The sequence below is a fragment of the Lissotriton helveticus genome, chromosome 8 (genome assembly GCF_964261635.1).
Source record: "Lissotriton helveticus chromosome 8, aLisHel1.1, whole genome shotgun sequence".
NCBI classification, from domain to species: Eukaryota; Metazoa; Chordata; class Amphibia; order Caudata; family Salamandridae; genus Lissotriton; species Lissotriton helveticus.
In genome coordinates, this window is record NC_136069.1 from 739,979,770 (window position 1) to 740,006,495 (window position 26,726).

The following is a 26,726-nucleotide window of genomic DNA, read 5'->3' on the forward strand; positions in this document are numbered from 1 at the left end:
TTCTATTTCTGCAGTATTTGCACCAAATCATTGTCATTAATACTAATAGGGCTATTCCCATTATTGGCATGAGTATTCGACTTACAATGCTTCTTCCTACATTAGAAAGCCAACTACCTACATAGGAAAGACCATTAGTTAGTCTCTTCCATGCACTGTCAACCTCCAGTGGTTTCAATTCTTCTTCCAAAATTGTGATATTTCCTTACATATCTTCCAATTTCAATTCTTTTGTCAGGTATGTAAGTGCAACAATGTTGCGCCTTCAACATGTTACAGGCTCCGCCCTCTTTTCACAATAATATGTCAAGAGCAAGTCGATTTTGCATAACCATAGATCTTACCGCAACTAATTCAGTATTGATCAATAACAATCCACCAGCAGTGTCAGTTGATAAGCGATCAACCATTGTAGATAATTTACAAATTCTTGCGTATTCAGAATTACTCCCACTGAAGGTATCAATGCACTAAATATATCTCCTACAATTTCTGAAAAACTAGCTCCTTTTTGTCGTGTTAGTCCATTATTTCCTTCATTGCTTCCAGTGATTCTTCTAACATGATATATCTTAGGGAATACTATTCCGAAATAGCAACTCCCATACCAATGACCAGGCAGCCTAAAGTAAGCTTTGTTTCCCCAAATATAATAAACTCCATGAAATACTGGATCAGTTCCCCCTTTTAGTCCCCAACCCCCAATTATCAGGAGATTGTGTTCACATTCACTGGAACCAATGAATACATTGTTATACTCTGTTTTTAACCTATGGGGACAGATTTTCCCTTTCTTCTCAAGATCCAGGGAAATAGCAGCATGAGCGTCCCTTGACCCTGTCACCAGGTAGGTCACTCCCTCAGCCACCACACAGCCCTCCTGGGTGCCCCTGACCTCGCTGCTGCCACTCGCTCGCTTCTGTGTCCGTCCTCTGTCCGCCGCGTTACCTCCACTGCGGTTGGTGTTTATTGTTAATTGTTGTTGCCAGCTGGATTTCATTTTTGTTAGTGTGCTTTTGCCCCACTGTACTGTGTGACCCATTACCCGTGTCCCTCTGTGACCCCTTTTTTGCCTTCTGTACCCCCACTCCCCCTCGTACTTTCCCGCTGCTGCGTCCCCTGTGGCCCCGCGCCCCTGATTCCCATTTCCCGCCCTCTCCCGCCTCCCAGCTGCTGCTCCCTCCCACACCCCCTCATATGGAGGCCGCGCGGTGATGAAGAGAGTGACCGCTGACCTTGTCACCAGGTAGATCACTCCCTTAGCCACCACACAGCCCTCCTGTGTGCCCCTGACCTCGCTGCTGCCACTCGCTCGCTTCTGTGCCCGTCCTCTGTCCACCGCATTACCACCACTGTGGTTGGTCTTTATTGTCAATTGCTGTTGCCAGCTGTATTTCTTTTTTGTTACTGTGTGCTTTTGCCCGACTGTACTGTGTGACCCATTACCCTCGTCCCTCAGTGCCCCCTTTTTTGCCTTCTGCACCCCCGCTCCCCTCTCATATTTTCCTGCCGCTGCGTCCCCTGCAGCCCCGCCTCCCTGGTTCCCATTTGCCGCCCGCTCCCGCCTACCAGCTGCTCCTCCCTCCCATGTCCCCTCATATGGAGGCTGTGCGGCGGTGAAGAGAGCGACCCTTGACCCTGTCACCAGGTAGGTCGCTCCGTCAGCCACCACACAGCCCTCCTGTGTGCCCCTGACCTCGCTGCTGTCACTTGCTCGCTTCTGTGCCCGTCCTCTGTCCACCGCGTTACCACCACAGTGGTTGGTCTTTATTGTCAATTGTTGTTGCCAGCTGAATTTCCTTTTTGTTACTGTGTGCTTTTGCCCCACTGTACTGTGTGACCCATTACCCTTGTCCTCTGAGCCCCCTTTTTTGCCTTCTGTACCCCCGCTCCCCCCTCGTACTTTCCCGCCGCTGCGTCCCCTGCGGCCCCACCCCCTGGTTCCCATTTGCCGCCTGCTCCCGCCTCCCAGCTGCTCCTCCCTCCCACGTCCCCTCATATGGAGGCTGCATGGTGGTGAAGATAGTGACCCTTGACCCTGTCATCAGGTAGGTCGCTCCCTCAGTCATCACACAGCCCTCCTGAGTGCCCCTGAACTCGCTGCTGCCACTCGCTCGCTTCTGTGCCCGTTCTCTGTCCGCCACGTTACCACCACTGAGGATGGTCTTTATTGTCAATTGTTGTTGCCAGCTGTATTTCCTTTTTGTTACTGTGTGCTTTTGCCCCACTGTACTGTGTGACCCATTACCCTCGTCCCTCTGTGCCACCTTTTTTGCCTTCTGTACCCCCGCTCCCCCTCGTACTTTCCCGCCGCTGCGTCCCCTGTGGCCCCGCCCCCTGGTTCCCATTCACCGCCCCGCTACCGCCTCCCAGCTGCTCCTCCCTCCCACATCCCCTCATATGGTGGCCGTGCAGCGGCCGCGCCGAATGCGCGCCGAAGTCCGTGCCTGGACCGCGCCGAGCACCAGAACCCCTGGCCCCCACCAAAACGAAGAAAACTGACAGAGATCCGACACTACCACCCTCCACGCACTCAAAACAGGCCGACCTTCTGCCTGCTACCAAGCCACCCCGAAGCGCACCCACAGACCCATCTCCTGCCAAGTCTGCAAATTCACCTGCATCCGAACCCCGCACCCCACTGCCCGGAAAAGGCAACAACAACAACCTCCTCAAATGCATCCTGCTCAACACCCACTCCGTCCACAAGCACGCTGTCGAACTCTGGGACCTCCTTGACACAACAGCACCAGACGTCGCCTTCCTCACAGAAACCTGGATGAACTCCTCCTCAGCCCCCGACATCGCCATAGCTATCCCGGACGGCTACAAGACCACTCGAAAGGACAGCGTCAACCAAACCGGAGGAGGAATCGCCATCATCCACAGGAACACAATCCGCGTCACGACCGACTCTGAAGATGCCCTCACCACCGCCGAACACCTACACTTCCAGATCCTCACCGACCCCAAGACCACCCTCAGAGGAACCCTCATCTACAGACCCCCGGGCCCACGCACACAATTCAGTGAAGCCATCGCCGACTTCATCAGCCCACATGCCCTCGCCTCATCAGACTACATCCTCCTAGGGGACCTGAACTTCCACCTGGTGAACAACAACAACAACACCACTACCCTGCTTGACAACCTTGCCAACCTTGGACTCAAGCAACTGGGGAACACCCCCACCCTCTACACCAGCCACACGCTCGACCCCATCTTCTCTGCCAGCAGCCACGTCTCCTTCAGCCACTCCACCAGACTACACTGGACCAACCACAGCTGCATCCACTTCACCTTTAAGAAGACCACATCCCACCACCACCCGCAACATATCCCCCGCAAATGCTGAAGCAAAGTCACCACAAACCAGCTAACCACATCACTGAGCCAGAACCCACCAATCAACACTGCTGACACCAACGACGCAGCCCGCAACCTCACACAGTGGATCATCAACTGCGCCGACGCCCTTGCACCACTGAAGAACCCTCCAGGCAAGCCCGGCAACAGGAAAACCACATGGTTCACGGACGACCTCAAAGAATCGAAGCAATCCTGCCGAACCCTCGAGAAAACCTGGTGCCGCAAACAGACGACAGAAAACCTGACAGCCCTCAAGAACGCCACTCGCAAACACCACCAGCTGATCCGCACCACCAAAAAGACATCGTTCAAAGAGCAGCTGGACAACAACATACACAACAGCAAGGAATTCTTCAGCATCGTAAAAGAGCTCTCCAACCCCAGCGCCAGCAGCAACGACTACACACCGTCGCAAGACCTTTGCAACTCCCTCGCCAGGTTCTTTCACCGCAAGATCGCCGATATACACAACAGCTTCGGTGCCCTGACCCCACCCCCAGCCACCGAACCAACGCCCCCTACAACCACCCTCAGCGCTTGGACTCCCATCAGCACTGAAGACACCGCCCACGCTATGAACACCATCCACTCCAGCTCTCTTTCCGACCCATGCCCTCACCACATCTTCAACAAAGCCGACACCATCATCGCACCCCACCTACGGAACGTCATAAACAACTCCCTCGCGTCTGCCACCTTCCCAGAGAGCTGGAAGCACGCCGAGATCAATTCCCTACATAAGAAACCCACAGCGGACCCTAAAGACCTCAAGAACTTCCGCCCCATCTCTCTTCTTCCCTTCCCTGCAAAAGTTATCGAGAAGATCGTCAATTAACAGCTGACCGCATTCCTCGAGGCCAATGGCTCCCTCGACCCATCCCAGTCTGGATTTTGAGCCAACCACAGCACCGAGACCGCCCTCATCGCAGCCACTGACGACATCAGGACCCTGCTTGACAACGGGGAAACAGCCGCCCTCATCCTCCTAGACCTCTCAGCCGCCTTTGATACAGTCTGCCATCGCACCCGAATAACCTGCCTCCACAACGCCGGGATTCAAGGTAATGCCCTGGACTGGATCACCTCATTCCTCTCTGACAGAACCCAGAGAGTCCGCCTGCCTCCCTTCCGCTTCGCAGCCACCGAGATCATCTGCGGCGCACCCCAAGGCTCATCGCTCAGCCCAACCCTCTTCAATATCTACATGAGCCCCCTCGCCGCCATCGCACACAAACACAACCTCAACATCATCTCATATGCTAACGACACCCAGCTAATACTCTCCCTCACCAAAGACCCAGCCACCGCCAAACTCAACCTCCAGGAAGGAATGAAATACGTTGCGGAATGGATGAAACTTAGCCGTCTGAAACTGAACTCAGACAAGAAGGAGGTCCTCATCCTCGGACCATCCCCATCCGCCTGGGACGACTCCTGGTGGCCCACAGCACTTGGCACCGCACCGACACCCACTGGCCACGCACGCAACCTGGGATTCATCCTGGACTCCTCTCTCTCGATGACCAAGCAAGTCGACGCCATCTCATCCTCATGTTTCAACACCCTGTGCATGCTCCATGAGATCTTCTGGTGGATCCCTACCGGAACTAGAAAGACGATCACCCAGGTCCTCGTCACCAGCCGACTAGACTATGGCAACGCCCTGTACGCAGGAACCACAGTCAAACTTCAGAAAAGACTCCAACACATATAGAACGCATCCGCACGACTCATCCTCGACATCCCTCGCCACAGCCACACATCAGCCCACCTGAGAGACCTGCACTGGCTCCCCATCAGCAAAAGGATCACGTTCAGGCTCCTCACCCACGCACACAAAGTGCTCCACGACATAGGCCCCGAATACCTCAACAACCGCCTCACGTTTCACACTCCAACCCGCAAACTCCGCTCCGCCAGCCTCGCCCTCGCCACCGTCCCATGGATCCGCAGAACCACCCCCGGAGGAAGATCATTCTCCTACCTGGCGGCCAAGACGTGGAACTCCCTCCTCACCCACCTACGACTGATCAAGGACCACCTCACCTTCAGGAAACACCTCAAGACCTGGCTCTTCAAGCAGTAGCAGCACCCCCCTCCATTCAGCACCTTGAGACCCTTACGGGTGAGTAGCGTGTTTTATAAATGTACTGATTGATTGAGTCTTGCCAGTTGCAATAAAATCTTCCCTCCCAGCCCATTTAGGTATCTGAGGTTTCGGTTCAGTAGCCCTTCTCTGGAAATCCTGTCTCCTTTTCTCTACTAAATTCAAAAATATCTTTTCTTCATCGTGTAACTTACATTTTAGATTATCTTTATGTACTTCAGCTATATCTATAGTTTTTATTGTTAGGAAATATTCACCCCTGAATTGTGAATCTCTACTACTAAGGACAGGATTCATATTTCTACGCAGTGGAATTTCAGAAAAGATCACATCTATGTTAGAATAATACTATTGTAACTTTCCAGTTCTTTAAAATAAACTAGCTAGAATACTGCATGAAATACCACGTCAATGGTAAATGATGATATTTCACTCCTTCTGCTACTAATGTCGGTAATTTCATACAAACATAACAATCACTAACTTCCATTGTTTCTACATAATGTACTAACAAGTTAGCAAAAACATTTATATATGTCTCATTTCTATTTATACTGTCATGTAAATCTGTCTCATCTGGTTTTCCTAATTCTACTCTGTCTTGTTTAAGGTTAGCTATCTTTCCATGTATACCAGTGTCGTTCTGTTTACTTGCAGTCATTAGATAAGGTATGGCTATTGTCAGTCCTAACCATACTATGAGCACAATCAATATACTACATATGCATATTCTACAACATGTCTTTATACAATTTCGTTTTGGTTTTCCAGCAGCTCTATTGTCAGCCATTTCTGACTAAGGAGATTTAATCCCCTCTTTTTACCTTTACATGGAATGCAAATTGTGAATTTTAATTATTCCAATTGGTCTCACTTTTTCGTCAATTCGATCAACACTTAAATCTTCATCACTGTCTCCACTTATTTCCAAAGTTTCAAAATCCTCAAGAATCACATATGTCCATTCAAGACCCTTGAGTTTATTATTCAGTCTTTTCAACCGTGGACTTCTCCTTTTAGGTTTTTCTGTTGGCGGTCCAGATGGACTTATTTCATTTACTTGGTCTGGTTCTTCATTTATTATTTTAATGCAATATTTCCGTCTCTTGATAATACTAGGCCAAGTATCACCTTTTCTGAGTCTCTTAATTGGCACAGTGCTTTCACTTTCTCTAAATGCTCTTTTGTTTTCGTTGTTCTGTGGCACACTTTGGTTATTTTCGTCTTCAGAATTCCTCTTTATCTGACCTTGTCCAGGGCTTATTACCTTTGCCATTTCTGCCTGGATGGGTTCTTCTACACTATGCTGACCCTGTTCAGGAGTTTGCTTGATTATTTTGTTTTCTGTCTTCTTCCTGAACTTGTTTTTCTCTATCTAACTGGTCCTGCTCAAGTTTTATAATTTCTTGATTGTCTTCTGGCTGGGCGTTTTCTCTAGTGCCTATCTGTCCCTACTCAGACTCCGGAGTGCTGTTTCTATTTTCTTCTGTCTGAGTGTAATGCTCTATCCATATCTGATCCTCTTCAAATGTGATATGTGCTTTGGTTTTTGTAAACTGAGTGTGTTCTTCTTTTCCTGTCTCATTCTCACTATCACTCTGTCTGTATAAATAAGTTTGTCTCCTTGTTCTCACTGTTATTTCAGGTATGTCTACTATTGGGATCCAATTGTCCTGACTTGTGCTCGGTAGTGCATCATCAGCTACTTCAGGATCCAATTCTTGAGATCTTTCAGCTGTACAACCTTCAGCCTCTGCTTCGTCAGGTTCGGTTACTCTTTTGGTATGGCTGCCACAAATCCAATTGGGTATACCTGCACATTTTACAGCCGTGGTAACCAATATTACTTGATGTGGTTTTCCCCATCTTGGTGCTAGGCACGATTTTCGGTGTGATATTTTATCACTACCCAATCACCTGGATTCAGATCATGTGCTTGAGTCGACTGTCTGCCTACAGCGTCTTTCCCAACCTGGTGTGAGGTAGAGCGCCCTTAATCACCCAATTCTTTGCAATACTCCAGTACCAAATCATCAGATATATTTATCAGCTTGAATCCTGGTACACATGCTTGCCTCATTGCCCGTCCCATGAATATCTCATGGGGAATCAAGCCTGTATTTTTGTCTGGTATGCTTCTGAGTCCCATCAGAACAAGAGGTAAAGCATCAGGCCACTCCAGTTGGGTGGATGCGCACACCTTTCCCAGTCTTGATTTGATTGTGCCATTTAGTTGTTCTACCACTCCAGAAGCCTCTGGGCGGTAGTCACATTGCAACTTTTGCTCAATTTTGAAAACTCCACAAATTAATCAAATTATTTCATTATTAAAATGAGACCCTTGGTCTGTCTCAATCGTTACTGGAAAACTGAATCTAGGAATGAGCTCTACCCACTTGGAAAATAAACAAACAATGACAACGACATATTTTAATCCTCGACAAGTAGGTAACTGAATGAACTCAATCTGGAGTCTTATTAATGGACCCTCAGCTTTCCCAATTTTTCCAGGACAAACTATAGTTTTCCTCCCTGGGTTCATTTGTTGAAAAACTAAGCATCCCTGGCAAAGACTCTCTGCGATACTTCTGAACCTTACATTAAACCAATTTTGTCTGAAAAGTCAAATCATTGCATCTCAGCTTATGTGTGTGTGTCCATGATACATTCTAACCATTGGGCCAAGCATACAGTCAGGTAACAGAGGTTTTCCATCTAAATAAACTATTACACCATCTTCAGTTCTTCTCTGACAACGTAATTTCTCCCATTCTTCCTTTTCTTTTGTTTCTGCTTCATGTTGTAACTCTCTCACTTCCTCCCATGTCCCTATGCCCCCTAGTAGCATACGTTGGCAGCTGATTCCACATGCATCAATTTTCTTGTTTACTGCTATTTTGTATTTAGCAAAATGTTGGGCAACTTGGTCAGCATAGCGATTTCCAGCTGTGACTTTATCGTTTCCTGTTTGGTGAGCAGCACACTTGACCAAGGCCACTTCTTTTGGCAATTGAATTGCTTCTAATAATTCTTTTACAAAATGTCCATTTTTAATAGGGGTTCCTGAAGAAGTCATGAAATCCCTATGCATCCAGATTTGGCCAAAGTCATGCACAACCCCGTAACCATAGTGACTATCAGTGTAAATGGCTACTCTCTAATTCTTCCCAATTTTGCAAGCTTTTATTAAAGCTACCAATTTGGCTATCTGTGCAGACTTGACTCCTGGTAAATAGGATGCTTCGGCTATTCCAGCTAATGTACACACAGCAGAAACAGCACTCAAACCTCCTTCCTCATGACACATGCACGAGCCATCTACAAACAGCTCATGTTCTGGATTCTTTAGAGGTTCTTTTCATATATCTGGAGGTGGTTTACTACTGTATTCAGTAAGGTCGAGACAATCAAGTTCAACTTCATCTTTAACTTCTTGTGTATCAGGCAACAAGGTTGCAGGATTTAAAACAGTACATCTGACTATCGTCACATTTTCTGCACCTAGTATAACTCGCTCTTACTTAGTCAGCCCACTAGTAGTTAGATATTGTGTGTGAGTTTGCGTTATCAAAATCACTACTGCATTTGGGACATACACTGTTACAGGGTGTCCCATTGCAATGAATTCACTTTGTTCCAAACTCATGCAAGTTGCAGCTACGGATTTTATGCACCCAGGTAATGCAGATGCCACTGGGTCCAAAGTGGCAGAGAAATATGCCACAGGACGTCACATTAGGCCATGTTTCTGAGTTATGACTGAGAGAGCACACTTGTCTCATGCATCACAGAATAATGTGAACTGTTTGGAATAATCTGTCATTCCTAATGCAGGAGCTTCACAGAGACAGTTGCATAATTTCAGAAAAGCTGTCATGCTTTCATCGTCCATTCTACTGGATCCTTTGCTTTTTTCTTTGTCAATTGTATCAATGGTTTAGCTAGCACTGCAAATCCCACAATCCACTGCCCACAATAACCCACAACTCCGAGAAACATCCTGATTTCTTTCTGTCTCTTTGGTAATTTCATATTTTTGATTATTTTCATTCTTTCTGAAGTTACTTTTCTGACCCTTCTTTCTATTTGGTGTCCCAAATATTTGACTTAAGTGGTACAAAAATGTAGTTTCTCAGGTGTCCTCCTTCAGCCAGGTGATTCAACAATGCAACTGAATCAATGACACAATCATCTCGGGTCTTGGATGCGACTAGTAAGTCATCAATGTACTGCACCAAGACGGACTGTCTGGGCTATACCAGAGATTCAAGACACTTTTTCAAAATCTGATTAAAGATTGATGGACTTTCTGTGTACCTCTGTGGAACACGATTCCAGACGTAAACATGTTCGTCAAATTTAAACAAAAATAAAAACCCACTGTCTGGATGCAATGGAATGGAGAAAAAGGCATGGCACAAATCGATTACAGTGAACAATCCTGCACTCCATGATATCTGATAGAGGATCACTGCTGGATTCGGTACTTTTGAACAGCATAGTACAACAATTGTATTTATCTTGCGTAAATCTTGGACCACTCTATATTTGCTATTTGGTTTCTTTATGCCAATTAAAGGTGAGTTACGTGGACTGCTCATTATTTCTTTTAGTATGCCTTGCTCAACCAAACATTCAATTCCTGCTGCAACACCTGCTTTTATTTCTAGGCTCATTTTATATTGTCGGATATTTGGATAGACTGCTCCTTTCTTTACAGTAACTTTTACTGGGTCGACATTTGCCATCAATCCCACTTCTTTTCTGGTAAAATCTCACACATCAGGGTTTAAGATATTTTTAACCTCCTCTGGCAGCTCATCGGTAGTTATCTGTTTAACTTCAGTCCTTTGTCTCGCTAACATAATGTTTTACACTCTGTCTTCATCAGGAGTCTGTATTGCAACGCCCTCCGGTGTGCAAAAAATGGTGCAATTCATTTTGCATAATAAATCCCTTCCTAACAAGTAGACAGGGCTTTAGTCACAGACTACGAATTTGTGCATTTCTTTAAAGTTGCCAATACATACTGCCGTTGGTTCTGTAATAGGGGTCCTAATCTTCTTATTAGTAAAGCCCACTACTTGGATTGCTTCTCCTGAGAGGGGTAGGTTTGGGATGTCTGCTGTTCTCACAGTAGAACGGGTAGCACCAGTGTCTAGTAAGAAGGGGACGTCATTTCCTTCAACCTTACCTTCTATTCAGGGGCCCGACTGATCTACCAGTAAGGTTGCACCAAGTACGCATTCCTCTTCCCCCCTCTCAGGCATCATCATAAAGTCTCCTCATCAAAAAATGTGTCCTGTAAAAGAAACTGTGGAGTTCCTGAGTTTTTCTTACCACTTCCCTCCAGGAATCCGGAGTCCACACTGTACTTGGCTTGACTCACAAATCTGGCATAGGGGCAGGTGGCAATTGTTTCTGTATTACCTGTTGTGGCTGCCTCATTGACACCTCATTCTGTGTCTGTGGATTTAAATTTTGAGTTTGGACATTATTATTCTGTATAAGTTTACACTTGTTTTTCCAATGCCCCAATTTTCCGCATCCATGACAGGGAAACTTTTTCTTTGCCTCTTCTTTGCTCAATCTCCCTCCGAGTTGACCCCCACTGTTTTCACCTTGACCTTCCCCTCTTCCTTGATTATTTTCCTGTTGACTTAACTGAAGTTCCTGTTCTGTTAATTTAATTTGACCCCACATTACTTTTTCTTTTAATTTCTTTTGTCTGTTATCAACTTCATCCCCACAGTATTTTGCATACTTGAGGATTTTGTCAATAGGCTTTGCCTGCCACATAACTTATGTTCTTTAATCATTTGGGATATATCTGTCCTCAATCCACTCACAAAATATTATACAAAGTGTTTCATGTCTTTATTATCGATGTTTTCTAACCCACTGTACTGTTTAAATACCTGTATTAGGCGCTCATAATATGCATGTACAGATTCATCCTTTTCTTGGGTTGTTCTGTCTATTTTTATCCAATCTGTTTATTTTAGGGGCACCTTTCCTTTCAAATAAGTTATTACGTGATGATATTTTTTCATTTCCTCATCTGACGGGGCTCCTGTTTTTACATCTCTTGGGTACTCATCGTTAGGCCAATCTACTGACATTTTACATTCTGTCTAGAAGTCAGCAGGTACAACTATGTCAAACAAACCATTTAGATCTTTTATCAGCACTTTCAAAACCTTCACAAACCTTTCAACTTGCCTGTACCATTCTACAGGTTTTTCTGTAAGCTTTGGGAAATCATTTGTAAATAAAAAAATATCCCGTTGGACCATGGGACATGCAAATAACCTTCCCCTGGAAGTTCTCTTATTGGACACAACCTTTCAACCTTTTCTGTTTCTTTAATTACATATTCAGATATCATACGATTCGCCGGTGCTTCTTCCTTTTTATTTGTCCATCTTGCTTTCCATATTTCTAAGCCATTTTGTAACAATAATTTTTTTATCTGCAATTTTCTCTCTGACACATTCATGTTCTCCAAATCTTTGTCGGAAGATTCTGCTCTATATGGCTTCTGCAACACTTTGGATTTACCTATGTCAATTCCCATTTCTGAGGCCAAATTCATACATTTCTCATGAAATATTTTTTTATTTCGAGTCATGCTTCTGCATATGAATAACTCTTCTTCGCTGAAAGAATTCAATCTCTCTAGCCCTACATTTCCAGCTATAATTTCTTCCAATTCTACTCTTAATTTAAAGATGTCTAACTCCTTTGAATGTGATTTTGGCTTCTCTATTTCTCGTGTCCACCTTTCAATTTCTTCTGAGATTACTACAGTGGCTCTCTTTGTTCCTGTAGATGTTTCAATCTGTACTTCTCTTGAGCCTACAGTGGAAACTTTTTTGAACAAATAATTTATTGGCTCTGTTATGGGCGGATCCATTAGGGAAATTACTGACTCACACTCACTTGCTTGATCATCTGTTATTATATTTTCTTTTCTGGGTTGCATGATTGGAGAAGTCAGAACTGGAGTTTTAGGACTGGTTTGCTTATCTCCATACAAAGGATCAACTGGACCTATAGTCACTGGGATCGTTAGGGCTTCAGGACTAGTATTTAATTGGGTTATTTTTCTGAATTACTTCACTTCTATGTTTATTTATTGCTTCTCTTACTTTTTCCTGCAACACCTTTTCTATAGTAGTCTCATGTACAATCTGGGGAACCAAGGATGTTTTTAAAAACAGGGGACTATGGGTAACAGTATTTGTCTCTTCTTAATAAGGTGGAGGATTTTTCATTAATAGGTCTTCTAAATCCCCATTACCAGTCCCTAAATGTTTTGTTTTCTCTGTACATTTACATCCTGTCGTATCTTCTGTGGTAAATACAGGATATAATCCTTCCACTATCATAACTGTCTCCATTGTTTCATCTGCTTATCTCGAGTCACTCTGGGAAATCTAGGGTAAAATGTATTTAAGTTTCTATCACATCGGGATCTGTCTCGCTCGAAAGCCTCGGTCTCCCACCCTTCTAAAGCTTCATACTGCATTAATCTAGGTCTCGGTTCTAATTCATTCATGCGAGTTCATAAATTGTGAAAAATTCTTCCATTAAATGTTCCGTATTCTGGAAATGCTAATATTCCATCATCTTTTGTGTATTCTATCCAATTTTCTAACCTTACACAAGTGTGGTAGCCACTTTCTAGCATCATGTATGATGCAGGCATTTTTGGAGGTAAAATATTAATACCTCCTCTTGTTTTAATGGGCTTATCCTTTTTAAAATAATTCTTAATTTTCTGCATGAATTACACTTTTCTCTTTTCTCCATACATGATGTTTGGCCTTCCTCTAATGTACTGTTTGTGAGCAAAATCTTTATATCTTCTGTCTGGACGAGACTCTGTTATTGTTGGATGGAAATTCCACATATAATCACCACTATCTGTTTGCAGTGAAAATTCTATTTGTGCAGGTTAATCTATTTTTTACTTCTTCTGAAATGTTTCTCCAATACCAGCACGTCTCTTATTTTTAATGACCAATCAACATTTATTTTACAGAAACACTTTAACCAATGCTTTCACGGCTCTCTTGTGACGTGAGTTTCACTCTCTGTACTCACCCCTCCTTTACAAAATTACCTCCACTACACACTCGCTGTTTCAACCAATACCAGCGCGGCTCTTAGTGATGTCAGTGCAGCTCCCGCAACTGATCCCTCATTTGCAAGGTAATACGACAATTCAATTTCTTTCAATTTCAATTACACGTTTCATTAATTAACAACAAAAAACATTTGTTACTGTGCCTGACTGACTAAATTCAAAGAATAGTCAAATTTTTTCACAGCGAGTGAAACCTTTTCGTTTACCCTTCATACACTACGAGTAAAACCTCTTCCGCTTACTCTTCACGCAAGCAAAAAAAAGTCCTGTTTCTTCTTTAGACTTACCATTTCTAGGTGATATAAGACCACATTTTCACCAGCAAACTCCTTTGCTATCAATCACTCTCACTTTTATATGAGAAAAAATCATACCTAACTAGTGCATCAACTTTTACCTAACTATCTGGACTTACTTCATCAAGGCCAGTAACCTCACTGCAGTGTGGCTTCCATTTACCACCTGCTATTCAAAATCCCCTGGGAATTCAGGACAACATGAAACAATACAAAAGGGTTTGGTTAAAAACATAAATCAATATAAAAGCAATACACAACTAACTACCTATCTTAACTAAAACCTAAACCATAGCTCTGCTACCAAAGGAATACTGATGGCGCGAGATTACCAGGTTAGGATAATTTCTAACACCATCCTCACCTTGGCCCATAAACATACACACTTTAAACTGGTAATCTATTTCCTGCCGATCAGGATTTTATATTTTATACCTGTAAAACATAACTTACCAATTCCTTGTCACCTTATTTCTAATCACTCAGGTCCATGTATCTAGTAGTTAGAATAATAGGTATAGGGTAACAATTTAATTTTATCATGAAATAACCACAGACTCTGGAAAATTTTAACCTCGTTATCTATGCAATATTTTGTGAGTCAAAATCCAACATACATCTGTCACCAACTTCTCAAGGAGAAAAATAATGATCGAAATAAGAATCTTTAGAGACTTAGTAATATAATAATGATATAATATATGCTTTCTAGACATTTGTACCTGGGAAGGGTGAGAAAAGGAAACGCTACAATGACATACCACACAGAGTTATATTTTTCTGGAATGGTGTGAGGACCAACCCCAGGCCAAGGGCTGGAAAGAAAGCTCTCCCGACTAGACACAAGCTGATCGGTCAGGACAGGTGCAGGACAGGACAGGTAACCTCTTCTAAATGCAATACCAGCGTTACATCCCTCTTTGCAGCTACTCTCATTCCAATTCTAATAAACAGAGTCTTCTCCTTCAGCAATTTCCTGAATCTTTTTTCAGAGTGCTCTACCAGCCCTCTGAGCTCTGAGACATTCACAATCTCCTTCAGCATACGTTGGGTCAGTGACAGGTCTGTGGCAAGTCGGACAATCTAACTGACTAAGCCTAACTTAGTTATACCATTTTCCCAGATATGTACAACCCCCACCAAATGTTGCAAATTTGTGTATTCCCTTCATTTGATTGGCCAGTAGGACGGGGAGAGGTCATCTCTCCATACCAGGATGACGTTGTTTTCCTTTATTTTAATTAATCTATCCCGCCCATAATTTACTTTCCCAAGCTTTTATTCCACCCAGCATTATTTCATTTCATATACAACGTATAAAATTTCATTCGCTCTTCTTCCTCTCTCCAGGTCAAGAGGTGAGGTTCTCAGGCGCATCGCTGGTAAGATGGGACTTGGCAGGCGTTCAATGCCAATTAATTCAAGGATCTCGAAGTTCAAGTGCGCACGCGCAGCAATTCAATATGGAGAATGCAGACACCCTTCAGGCCCAAATAAGAGCCAATAATAAAGTCAAAGAAAAACATGTTAGAATACGAAAGTAAAGGAATGCACTGTATACCACTTATTTCTACTCTAACCCCATTATTTTATTTTAACTATTGCATTAGCAGATTAGCAAGTTTCGTTACATATGAAATCTTGCACCATCACATTTTTATTGCTAAGTTCCACTTTCCTCTTTTTAGGTCTGCCATTATACCAATTGTTGATCTCTTGAGCTTAGTTTTAGCTTTTAATTTAGGTGAACACAATTTGTCAAGCTATGGTAAAAGGTTCAGGGTCAGAGAAGGTGAGACTTTTAGGTCTGTTGCTTTTTAGAGATAGTTAAACTCTTATTCCTTGATGCTGTGCAGTAGCATAAATGGGAAGGGCAATGCCCTTGTCTTGGTGCCAACATATAGCTGAAATGTGAGGTTTGTGAGCAGTAGAGTGATTCAAAAAAGTCCCAGATGTGGCCATATACATAATTCAGCATTTCCACAACAGCATAATGATGTGAATTAAACTAATTCTAGTCTTTTTTAGGTCAGGCCTATAGCGGCATCGCTCATGCCCTGCTTGCTTTGCGAGGCATGCAGTAATCGAGTATGGAGTGGAAGCTCCGTGAAATCTTCGCCCACTCTCCACCCATGTTTTTAATTGGCTTGTGTCACTGTCTTTCGTAAATGCTGATGTCTGATTGAATATGAGGCTTGTTAGTCCCTCCTTATGTTGGCCATGTCGTCATTTGTACCCTCCCATGGTTACTGAATGTTACACAGTACTTAGACTGTGAGCACTACTTTGAATGTGTCTTCTAGCCCCCTTCTTGCCCCGCCCACACTCCCATTGTCTGTGCTCCCTCAAGTTGTCTGTGATGCAATACAAACAGTTTCGTGTAAATGGGAGTACTATTGCAATGGAAATGCTTGTTTTTAGGCTTGTTTTCCCTCGGTTGCACTCGATGAGTCTCGATCGCAGTCTGAAGCGATCATCCTCCTTTTTACTGCCTGTAAGGTTCGATGTGTGTCTCCCTTTGTTATGGTGCGTTAATACCAATGTGCTGACTTGAGGGAGGAAACGAAAAATACAAAGCAGACAAAAGTCAAAACGCTGGAGCCAATAAAAATAAAGGTAAACTCCAAGGACAGTAGATTTTATTTGCACTGCGAGTTTAGCGGTTCTAGGCACTGGGTTGCTGCTCTCTGTGCTCTTCTGTCACAAATTACGATAGCGGTGTTACAAATGTTTGCTTCTGTTTCCAGGATAATAAAGATTCTTTTAGACAACCACAAAAGTTTAAACAACTATAACCCATGCCAAAAATCGTCCGAGAAAGCTGTTTGAGCTAATCAGAACACAATCCAAGGAACAACCCCAACCACTCAGTACTCTGGGCAAAGCACCCTCCTGTGAAGACTTCACTTCTTTCTTTATCCAAAAAACAGACAACATAAAGAACGATCTCCTCATTGACGTAAGTCTCTACCCCAAACCCCTCTGCATAGCACCCACTGAACCAAAAAACAATGCTACATGGTCATCCTTTGCCACCTACTCGGAAGAAGAAATTGGTAGACTGCTCAGTACTGTGAAACCAGCCAATCACCTCACGGACCCCCTTCCTGCCAACGCTGTCAAAGACCTTACCCCGTCGCTCCTCCCACTTTGGACTAAAATTATCAACAGCTCACTTCAACAAGGGACCACCCCCGACTCCCTCAAAGTTGGACAAGTCACACCTCTACTAAAGAAACCTACAGCCGACCCCTCTGATCTAAATAATTACCGTCCCATTACCAACATTCCGACTCTTGCCAAATTGCTCGAAAAATGCGCACAAACTCAATTGACTAGACACATTAATCAGTTTGATCTACTCAACCCTCATCAATCAGGCTTCAGAGCGGACCACAGTACAGAAACTGCTATGATACACATAATTGACGACGCCCTCCAAATCCTAGATCAAAACGATACCTGCCTCCTTATCCTTCTTGATCTCTCCTCTGCATTCGACACCGTCAAACATGAGAACTTACTCGATCTATTAAACACAATAATGGGTATATCTGGAACTGTGCTCAAGTGGTTCACGTCCTTTCTACACAACAGAACGCAGAAATTCAAGAGTAACAACTTGATGTCTTCTCCAATACCGGTAACACTAGGCGTCCCACAAGGATTCTCCCTATCCCCAATTTTGTTTAACCTAGTTATGGAACCTCTCACCACCTTGCTACAAGCATCCAATGTTCAATTCCACATGTACGCTGATGACACTCCACTTTATCTCAAAGTACAATCACCCAAAGACATTATGCTCTTGAATTCAACGATCAGAAGCACCCAATCATGGTTGGCTGCTAATCATCTCAAGCTCAATGCTCTTAAAACGGAGTTCCTCTTGATCTCACCTCCTGCGAATATCACTACCACTCAAATCTGGCTCAAACACCTAACCGCACTCAATGTTCATCCCACCATTGTGGACTCAGCAAAATCTCTAGGCATAACACTTGACACCAACCTCAACATGCAGGAACACATCAACAAAGCAACTAAAGGGGCGAACTACCAGATCAATACCTTAAGGAAACTCAAACACTTCCTTCCAGCCAAAGATTTCCAAACTGCGGTATAAGCTCTAGTCATCCCTCGAATAGATTACGGCCGCATCGCCCTCTGCGGTCTCCCCCTAACTACCACGGCACCCATAAGAGCTTCTCTAAACGCTGCAGCGAGACTCATCACCGGTTCAAGAAAACACTCACACATTTCCCCTGACCTGAGAGCCCTGAACTGGCTGCCTTTTGAAGCCAGAATTCATCTGAAAATCGCCTGCATCACGCACAAGGCTGTTCACCTGAGCTCACCCGGATACCTCGCCCAAAAGCTGACGACATCCGGAGGCTCTAGAAACACTAGAGGCACAAACAACCTCCTACTAAAGCCCCAAAGATTCCGCAAGGAAAAAACATATAAACGTTCCTTCTCAGGAATGGCACCCAGGATCTGGAACTCACTCCCCCCTGAAATCAGACTCATCTCCTCTACCATGCTTTTCAAGAAAGAAGTAAAAGCTATCCTCATGGCTAAATACACTTGAATTATTACTGGGGAGGATATTTACAGACGTTGTACCATTCAGTTTTACTAATCTTTTTTGCATTTTTTGTATGACGCGTGTTGTTGACCTGCCTGAGTGTTTACGCTATCAATTATTTGTACTTGTATCATTATTGATGTACCTGGCTGACTATGCTCCCACATGTACCTTCCCCACCCCAATTGCTATTTACTCGCACGTTGTTCCTCTCGTCTGTAAAGCGCTCTGATATCTGCAAAGATCTTGTTCGCGCTATATAAAACTTTCAAAATAAATAAAAAATAAATAAAATAAACCCTCTACCACTTTTAGAATTTAGGAACAAAAAAATGAAAGCCATATTTAATCTCTCTGCCAATCTGCAAACCTAATTTTCAAGAAAATATGCATTTTCACACACAAATGATAGAGAGAGACAAGTAGTCGATTACTATTGGTACTTGACTGAACCTGTTTCCAATACCGTTTATTTAGTGGACTAGAGGCTTTATGGAAATGCATGTGTGTGAAGTGGTGCACTTCGAAGAGTACTCTGTCAGATGGGACCTGGAGTCTGCTTGATAAGCCAGATTTTACTAGTGGGCATGTGTTCTGCTTTAATTTTAACACGTGAATAACTGGAAGAGTGTTGAAAGTGAGCACAAGTTTCACCCTCTTCATGCCATTGAACATGGTTAAGCTAGGCAGGTACAGAGGAAGCATGAGTTCTCAGCAGTGATCCCCGACCACGGCTCTGCACCTCCCACGATCACTGCCTTTGTTCACAATTACAGCTTGATATGCTTTTGCCAGCACGGATGATGAGCAGCAGACACGCGGTGGCTCATTTCACAGCGTGGGAGTCTCTCCTCATCACTTCGGAACGCGCTGCGACGCCCTCGCATCACAATATGAGCCAGGCCTTTGCGGCACAAGGAGACGCGGTGTGCCGATATGTGAGGGACCTAAAGTGCATCTTAATGCCACAACACGGCAGCGCCGAGGGCACATGGGAATGGCTATGAGTGGAGCAAGTGAACGTGAATCGCCAACCCGTGGTGCTGTCTTAACTCAAGTAAACAAGCGGACCCAATTGAATGTCAGGCAGCTGTCACACTGATTGCCACTTGAACACATGCTCCTTTTCTTCACACCCAAACACCTCCCTGCCCCCCCCCCCCACCCATCTATGCCCGTGCACGCGGACCAAAGAGACCTAGGCTTTGCACACCATGTACAAGGCTCCAGACCAAACCTCACCCACTCCACCGCCATCTCCAGACACAAGAAAACAGCCATTTAAGCCTCATGGCCCTAGTGCACGTCCTCAAAAGCCCTCAGGGCCACTTTCTTGCATTCATCTCCCCCACAGACTCACACCTCATACAACAGCCCCAGAAATCCAATAGCACATAAAAGGCCATGCAAAAACATTACTCAACTCATTAGTCTACTACACCCCTCCAACCTGCTTTCTCTTGTCTATCCAAAAGATTCAAAAAGCATCCTGCCTTATGCTTTCACACAAAACTCCGATTGTACCGCCCAAGAAATAACAACCGCTAAAGTAAACACTCGCCACTCGTGCCCTACAAAATAACGCGTTTAGCACACCCGGCTTTGATTCGCCCGCACCTCAGAAACAATTCCAACACACATCCATTTACACACTCGTGCAAGACATTATTGCCCCAGAGACCCACACAGTACAGCATGCCTTCATACAGTACTGCAAGCCATGCCCGGAATGAGCTGCCCTTAAGAACCCACACAGCACAGCATGCCTTCACACAGTCTTGCACAGACTCCACACTGTTCTCAGTGTCCAGCTATCACTTACAGTTACACTCCCCTGCATATGTAACGTTTCCAGAAACTAAGTGAATTGCTCTAATGCCGAGTTAGGTTCAAACAAGCATTTGCAAAGCAATAGGTCTTACGTGAACGCGAGTTTGAGCTATTGGCATTGAAAATGACAATGATTTTTATTTATGTTTTGCTTTTTTAAACATAAATAAAAGGCTTTGTCATTTACAATGCCAATAGCTTGAACTCGCGTAAATGCAAGACCTATTGCATTGCAAATTCTTGATTTTTTATAGAAAGTTGAATGAAATTAGAAAGCAAGGAACATTCTTGTGAATTCACAAGTATTTGTCAACACTGAGAGGAATCTGATTTAACAAGAGTATAAGACAATGGGAAAAATATGACCAGCCATTCTTTGCTTACCTCACAGCATCTGCCAAATATTCAGTACACTTGTAGGCAGTATGAGAAAAGTACATCATCATGGAATGCAAGGACTTCGGACTGGACTTTGTAAGGTAGATAGCTGATAGGTGTGTGTTCTTGTAAAGTGCTGTGGAGGAAAAATTGGATTCAAATCATCAAAAGAAAATGGCATCTCACATACTGATACATAATGGCAAATACCAATACAAAACAGAATATCACAGTAGGCTTTTCACTGCTTTGGTAATTACAGAAATGAAGATTAGTATGTGCTAATATGAAACAAACAGTGATACATCGCCTGGTAGTTTTGGATAGATTATTCCTAGCATGGCATGGTCAACACTAATTTACAAAACATCTGCACCTTTTGTAATAGCAAATATGAACTAAAAATTGTGGAATAGAATGCTACACAGAAGGATTTCAATATGTTAGGACTGATTCACACATTTACATCCATCACCTTTTGGTTTCTAAGTGAGATCGCATAAAAAGAGGGCTGTGTGCTTGCTGACTTCCTTCCTGAGCTGCTGTGCCAATAGAATTTAACGTTCTCCTTACTGAGGCGGTCCCAGAAGGCTAAATACTTCTAGGGTGCCCGAAACTGATGTTTATTTGGTTGATACATTTAAAGTGGCATAGAGTGATGAAATGGAATGGTGTTCAGAGACATAAATGTGCATTGACATTCATTAAAGCATTTCCATAACTCTGTTTTCTGCCAGGAGGCATGGCCAGCAGCCGGAAGGAATGGCTGCTCACTAGCGCGACTCCGGAGCCCTCACCTGCTAATCCGGCATATATCCTGAGTACCTTAACAGTTTTGATACTGCTAATAGTGGGACCACAGCCATTAAGCTCCGGGGCACCAGCATACCTGGTAATCCCGTTTGCGGGGGCTGGGAAGAGGTGTGTGCGATTCTGACCCAGCGGGTGGAGAAGGGATGAAAAATGGCGGCAACAAGACTGGCATAATCCCACAGACAGGCGGCGCTGGGGATTGGCTTGCCCAGATGGCCTGAAGCCTTTCATCGGCCCGCAGACAACATCGGAGACACTCGGAGGCTGGCCAGCATTGAAGTACGGACTAACGTGCAGAACTGCCTTGCAGGACCGGGGGCAGGCCTCGACCTGCGTGGTCAGGCTCCTGCCTGCGAGAACAGGGCAATGGCCCTGTGTGACTGGTTAGATTGGGCCCATAGGCAGAGCAGTAGGGGAGCTGCGGGAAGTTAGAAGACTGCACCCGGTGAGTGGGAGAGCTGGAACCCACAAGACAACCATCAGCGTGGCCCCGGAATTGCTGCAGGCTCGGCCGGGTTCGCAGGGGAACTGGTGAAGTCGAGTCCTGCCCAAGATAGACCTGTGGGCTGACTGGAGCATTGGGACACTACTAAGAAAGCATGCTACGTGTAGGCTGGGCTTGTGCACTGGCAGCATGAGCCGAAAGGCGAGGCCTCATAGAACAATACTGTAGCAGGCCAGGATCTGCCCCCAGAGTGGGAGAGAGGGGACGGATTTCTCAACAAGCGAGAAAAAGAACTTCTGGAGGGGTACTGCGGGCCCCAGACATTGTGAGTGGTGGCAGCAAGAGGCGTAACTAGAGCCTAATTTCCGGGGGGTAAGAAAAAATTGGGGGGGGGGCTGAAACTTTAAGCAATAGGCAAAGTGGAGCTGCAGGGGCTCTTAGAAGGGGTGAAACAACACCAAAGCCTCATTAACATGCAAAAGGTCTTTTAAAGACCTGTGAAGTGCTCGAGTGCGGCTGCGTGTGCACCTGGGAAACTGTCTTACCCCAGGCTGCCACACACGACGGGGGGGCTGAAGCCCCTTGAGTCCAATGGGTGTTGCGCGCCTGGTGACAGCTCTTCCCACCCGACTGGAAATCTACGGAAGAGATCTGCATGAGATTGTGAAAGGGGTGGCCCCCCAGACACAGTGCTTCTAACCTGGAGTAATGAGACCCCCCAAGGGGCTGGTAAGGAAGGGACAAGGGACATCCAGACTCTGCAGGCAGCAAGCCAATCCTGGGTCCCGGAGTGTCAAGTCAAGTGGGACTGTTGTGTAATTCCCTTGACTCAAGCCAACGTAAAAGGGACAGCAAAACTATCTGGGTCAAACCACCAGGCTGCTAATGGCCCGTGGCCCTTACGCAGGCAGCAGGGAGTACCACGTTTGGTCCTGCACGACTAATCCATCAATTGCTGGAATGTACGACACTCCAGGATGGCTGGGAGAAAAGGACCCAAATCTTCATTACAGACTAAGCTGGACAAATATGCCTGTAATAAAAATGTCGAGGAGTCTAAGATCTCCAAAGTTAATGACCGAGAGAAAACACAACCGATCCCTGCGCAGCCGGATCCAACACTACAGGAGATCATGGCTGCCATCAAAGGGGTATGGTCCTCCCTGGAGTCTCAGTTGGACTCCATGAACACTGAGGTTTCCCTCCTGCGGACTGACCTCCGTAAGATGGGGATGAAAGTTAAGGAAGTGGAGGAAGCAACCAAACAAATTACTATGGGCACCTTCTAACTCAAGGGTCAGGTACAGCAATTGACCGAAAAACAGGACAAAATGGAGGCGCAACTAGATGAATACGAAGGCAGAACATGTAGCAACAACATGAGCATCCTGGGGGTGCCAGAGCAAGAGGAAGGGTTGAACGCTGGCCTCTTTGATGAAGAACTGACAGCGAAACCATTACGTCCAAAATGCCTTTCTAATTTCTTTTCAATTGAGAGGGCCCACCGGGTTCCTGGGGGATGCTCCAGACCAGGGGCTCCACCCCGCCCATTAATATCAAGAGTCTTCAATTTTTGAGACCGGGATGCGATAATTTAGACAGCACGGACCACCTCACCACTATCGCTGGAGAACAGTCAGATATCCTTCTTTCCGGATTTCACAATGAAAGGTCAGAACCAACGGCGGAGTTTTCTGGAGGTGCTTAGAGAAAAGAACATAAAGTACACCATGCTTTCTCTGGCCAAATAGCGCATCGAAGCTGATGGGAAGAACTGGTTCTTTTCTTCCACGGAGGAGTTGTGAGACTGGCTGGAGGGCTGGCAACAAGTGGGAAAACCTAGCAAGAACAGACACACTGGACCGAGAGGAACCAGACCCGACAACTCCCAAGGCCCAAGCAATGATTCACCTGGGAGAGGAGTGGATATGGCCCACGGCAGCTGAACTGACAGCATGAACTAATTGCCTGTAATGGACTTGAAGTACAGATAAGTGGGGAGAAGGGGGCTTCTAGTTTGCTGGAGGATAACTACTGACACTTAGGAGATCGCCCTATGGGACCCAGACTGGGACAACGCTTTATTACTTGGAGCAGAAGGGTGCACTACCAATTAAAAGCCTAAGAGGCCCAGATGGCTTAGGGCGGTGGTCCACGTTTACAAAGTCTGTAACCCTAGACATCAAACAAGTGATGATAGGCGGGGACAGAGGCTGCTTCCCATGCACCTACTTAATTGGGGCAGGGGGGCAACAGGCACTCTGCCACGTTGGGGTGTGGGTAGTTTAAAATCCACTGACAGGGGGGCAGGGAGTGGGGATCAGTTATGGGAAGGATGGGTGTGTTCTATTTGTTTTTCCTACTAGTCACTCAATAACATTCCCATGCACCAGAGACCTCGTGCATCTCCACCCAAGCCCTTTACGACCTAGCAAAAATCAGGGTGAAAGGCGTCTATTTGAAGAACTGGAAGAGGGGCGGGCTCAAGCTGTTTGCGGGAACCTTGTTGATCAAGGGTCAACGCTTGGCCTTATCCCTCAGAAAATTAGATTGTTACACAGGTAGCGTATACGTCATTGACAATCCTAACCTGGAACGTCAATGGGCTCGGCGAAAAAATAAAAAGGGAATTGTCCTGCAATATCTCAAACGCCAGGCTCCCGCTATAGTCCTCTTACAAGGAATGCATTTGGTGGGCAATCACTGTAAGGCTCTGACAGATGGGGGTACCAGCTCATGGTCCACGTGGGATACACATCAAGGTCCAGAGGTACAGGTGTTTTAATCAAGAAATCCCTTGTGTTAACCCCACACCAGCCACGGGTGGACCCACATGGTAGGTTTGCAATCTTGGAGGCTAGCTGGAAAGGGAGGCGAGTTACCATCATCTCAATTTATGCCCCCCCTGGCTCTAGGTAAGGAAATATTGGTGGACCTGGGCAAGATCATGCTTGACCTACCACTTGGCATGCTGATCCCGGAGGGAGATTTCAATATGACGTTAAACGACCAGTTAGAGAGACAACCTTCGCGTTCCTCTCCGAGGCTCAGCGGGCATATGAGTTTCTGGTCACCATGGGCCTCACGGATATATGGCGCCACTATCATCCTGATTTGACATGATTCACATATTACTCTAACTCACATCATGGCCTTTCCCGCGGAGACTACCTTTTGACCAACTGAGCAAATGTTGGGAGCTTCCAGGATCCACAACGTCTTCCACGCAGTATCTTGGATCATTCCCCGGTATGGGCGGAACTCTCATTTAACAAGCAGTGCCAGAGAGCCACCATAACCATGAATTCATGGCTACTAAAAGTGGCAGATATTAAAGACCGCTTAGAAGAACATTCGAAAAAATGACTTCATAGAAAATGTGGGATCTGTGGAGTCAGCTCAGACTATATGGTAGGCATATAAAGCGGTGGTGAAAGGACAGGCACTAGCTCTTAAAGTGGGGAACATTAAGAAACAACAGGCACAGATAGAACAATTGGAAGCTGATCTCCGGACTCTCGAGGTCGAATACACGCAATCCCCTACTGAGGATGTTCATCATAAATTACAGGTCAAACAGTTGAAATATAGAACTATGGCGCTTGAACGGGCAAGGGCTAAGTTACTGGCAACCCAACATAGTCTGTATGAACTTGGGGATAGAGCGGGAAAGCTGCTTTTCTGGTTAGAACGGAGGGAGTTGGCTGAGCCATGGGTCCCTCATTTAACCGTTGATGGTACCCTGACTATAACAGATCCGCAAGAGATAGCAGAGGCATTCACAGATTATTTTGAACAGATCTACACTCCCTCTGCTGTTCCCACCGCTGAAGAGTCCCAACAATTCTTGATTGATGTGCATCTACCGGTCCTATCCCCAATGAAAGAGTCGCTGGAGGACGATTTTACTGACAAAGTTCTCCAAAAGGCGACAGAGAACATACATTTTTGGAAAGCGATGGGTCCTAACAGCATTCCTATTGAACTCCTCAAATCTACTAGCTCCCTCAAAGCACCTTATAGAAAAGAGAAGTACAATGAGAGCTATGAAAAAGGGTTCTTGCAGGAGGATCAGAGGCTTGCTGCTATGGTAGTCATTCGCAAACCGGGAAAACCCATGAACAAATTCGGTTCCTACCGGCCGATCTCCCTTATTAATGCTGAGGCCAAGATTCTAGTGGAATTACTGGGTACCTGGCTGGCGCCGCACCTTCCCTCGCTTGTGCATGCCGATCAATCCGGCTTTATGTCAAGCCGCAGCACAGCCCTTAATTTCCACAGGCTCCACAATATGATCGGTTGCCAACATGTCATTGAAGAACAGCCATAATCTTAACTTTGGATGCTAAAATGACGTTTGACTCGATACAGTGGCCATACCTCTTCAAGGTGCTACAACGCTTGGGATTTGGACCAACATTCTTGGGATGGATCAGGTTGCTATATACAGACCTCAGAGGACAAATTAAAGCCAATACCCACACTTCACAAGTGTTTCCGCTGAGTGGGGGTACTAGGCAGGCATGCCCCCTATCTCCATTGATATTTTCTCTGATACTGGAGACAATGGCGACCTGGGTTAGAGGGGATGTAGTGTTAAGGGGATTTAAATGGGCCAAGGGACAAGAAGACAGGCTATCCCTCTATGTGGATGATATCCTGCTTTACTTAGCAGCAAAGGGGAAATCACTTCACAGAATATTAAATATCTTCACAAACTTTGGGAGATATTCGGTATACTCAATTAA

At 45.2% G+C, this 26,726-nt stretch overlaps 1 protein-coding gene across 3 annotated transcripts in view; it reads right to left on the reverse strand.

Annotated features, from left to right (window-relative positions):
* Positions 1-26,726, reverse strand: part of LOC144772891 (acetylserotonin O-methyltransferase-like) — a 667,360-nt gene that overhangs the window by 463,579 nt on the left and 177,055 nt on the right. For all 3 annotated transcript variants that reach the window (XM_078657558.1, XM_078657559.1, XM_078657557.1), the window contains exon 3: positions 20,727-20,856. In XM_078657558.1, coding sequence (XP_078513684.1) covers positions 20,727-20,856 — 130 coding nt within the window. The remainder of the gene's footprint in view (positions 1-20,726; positions 20,857-26,726) is intronic.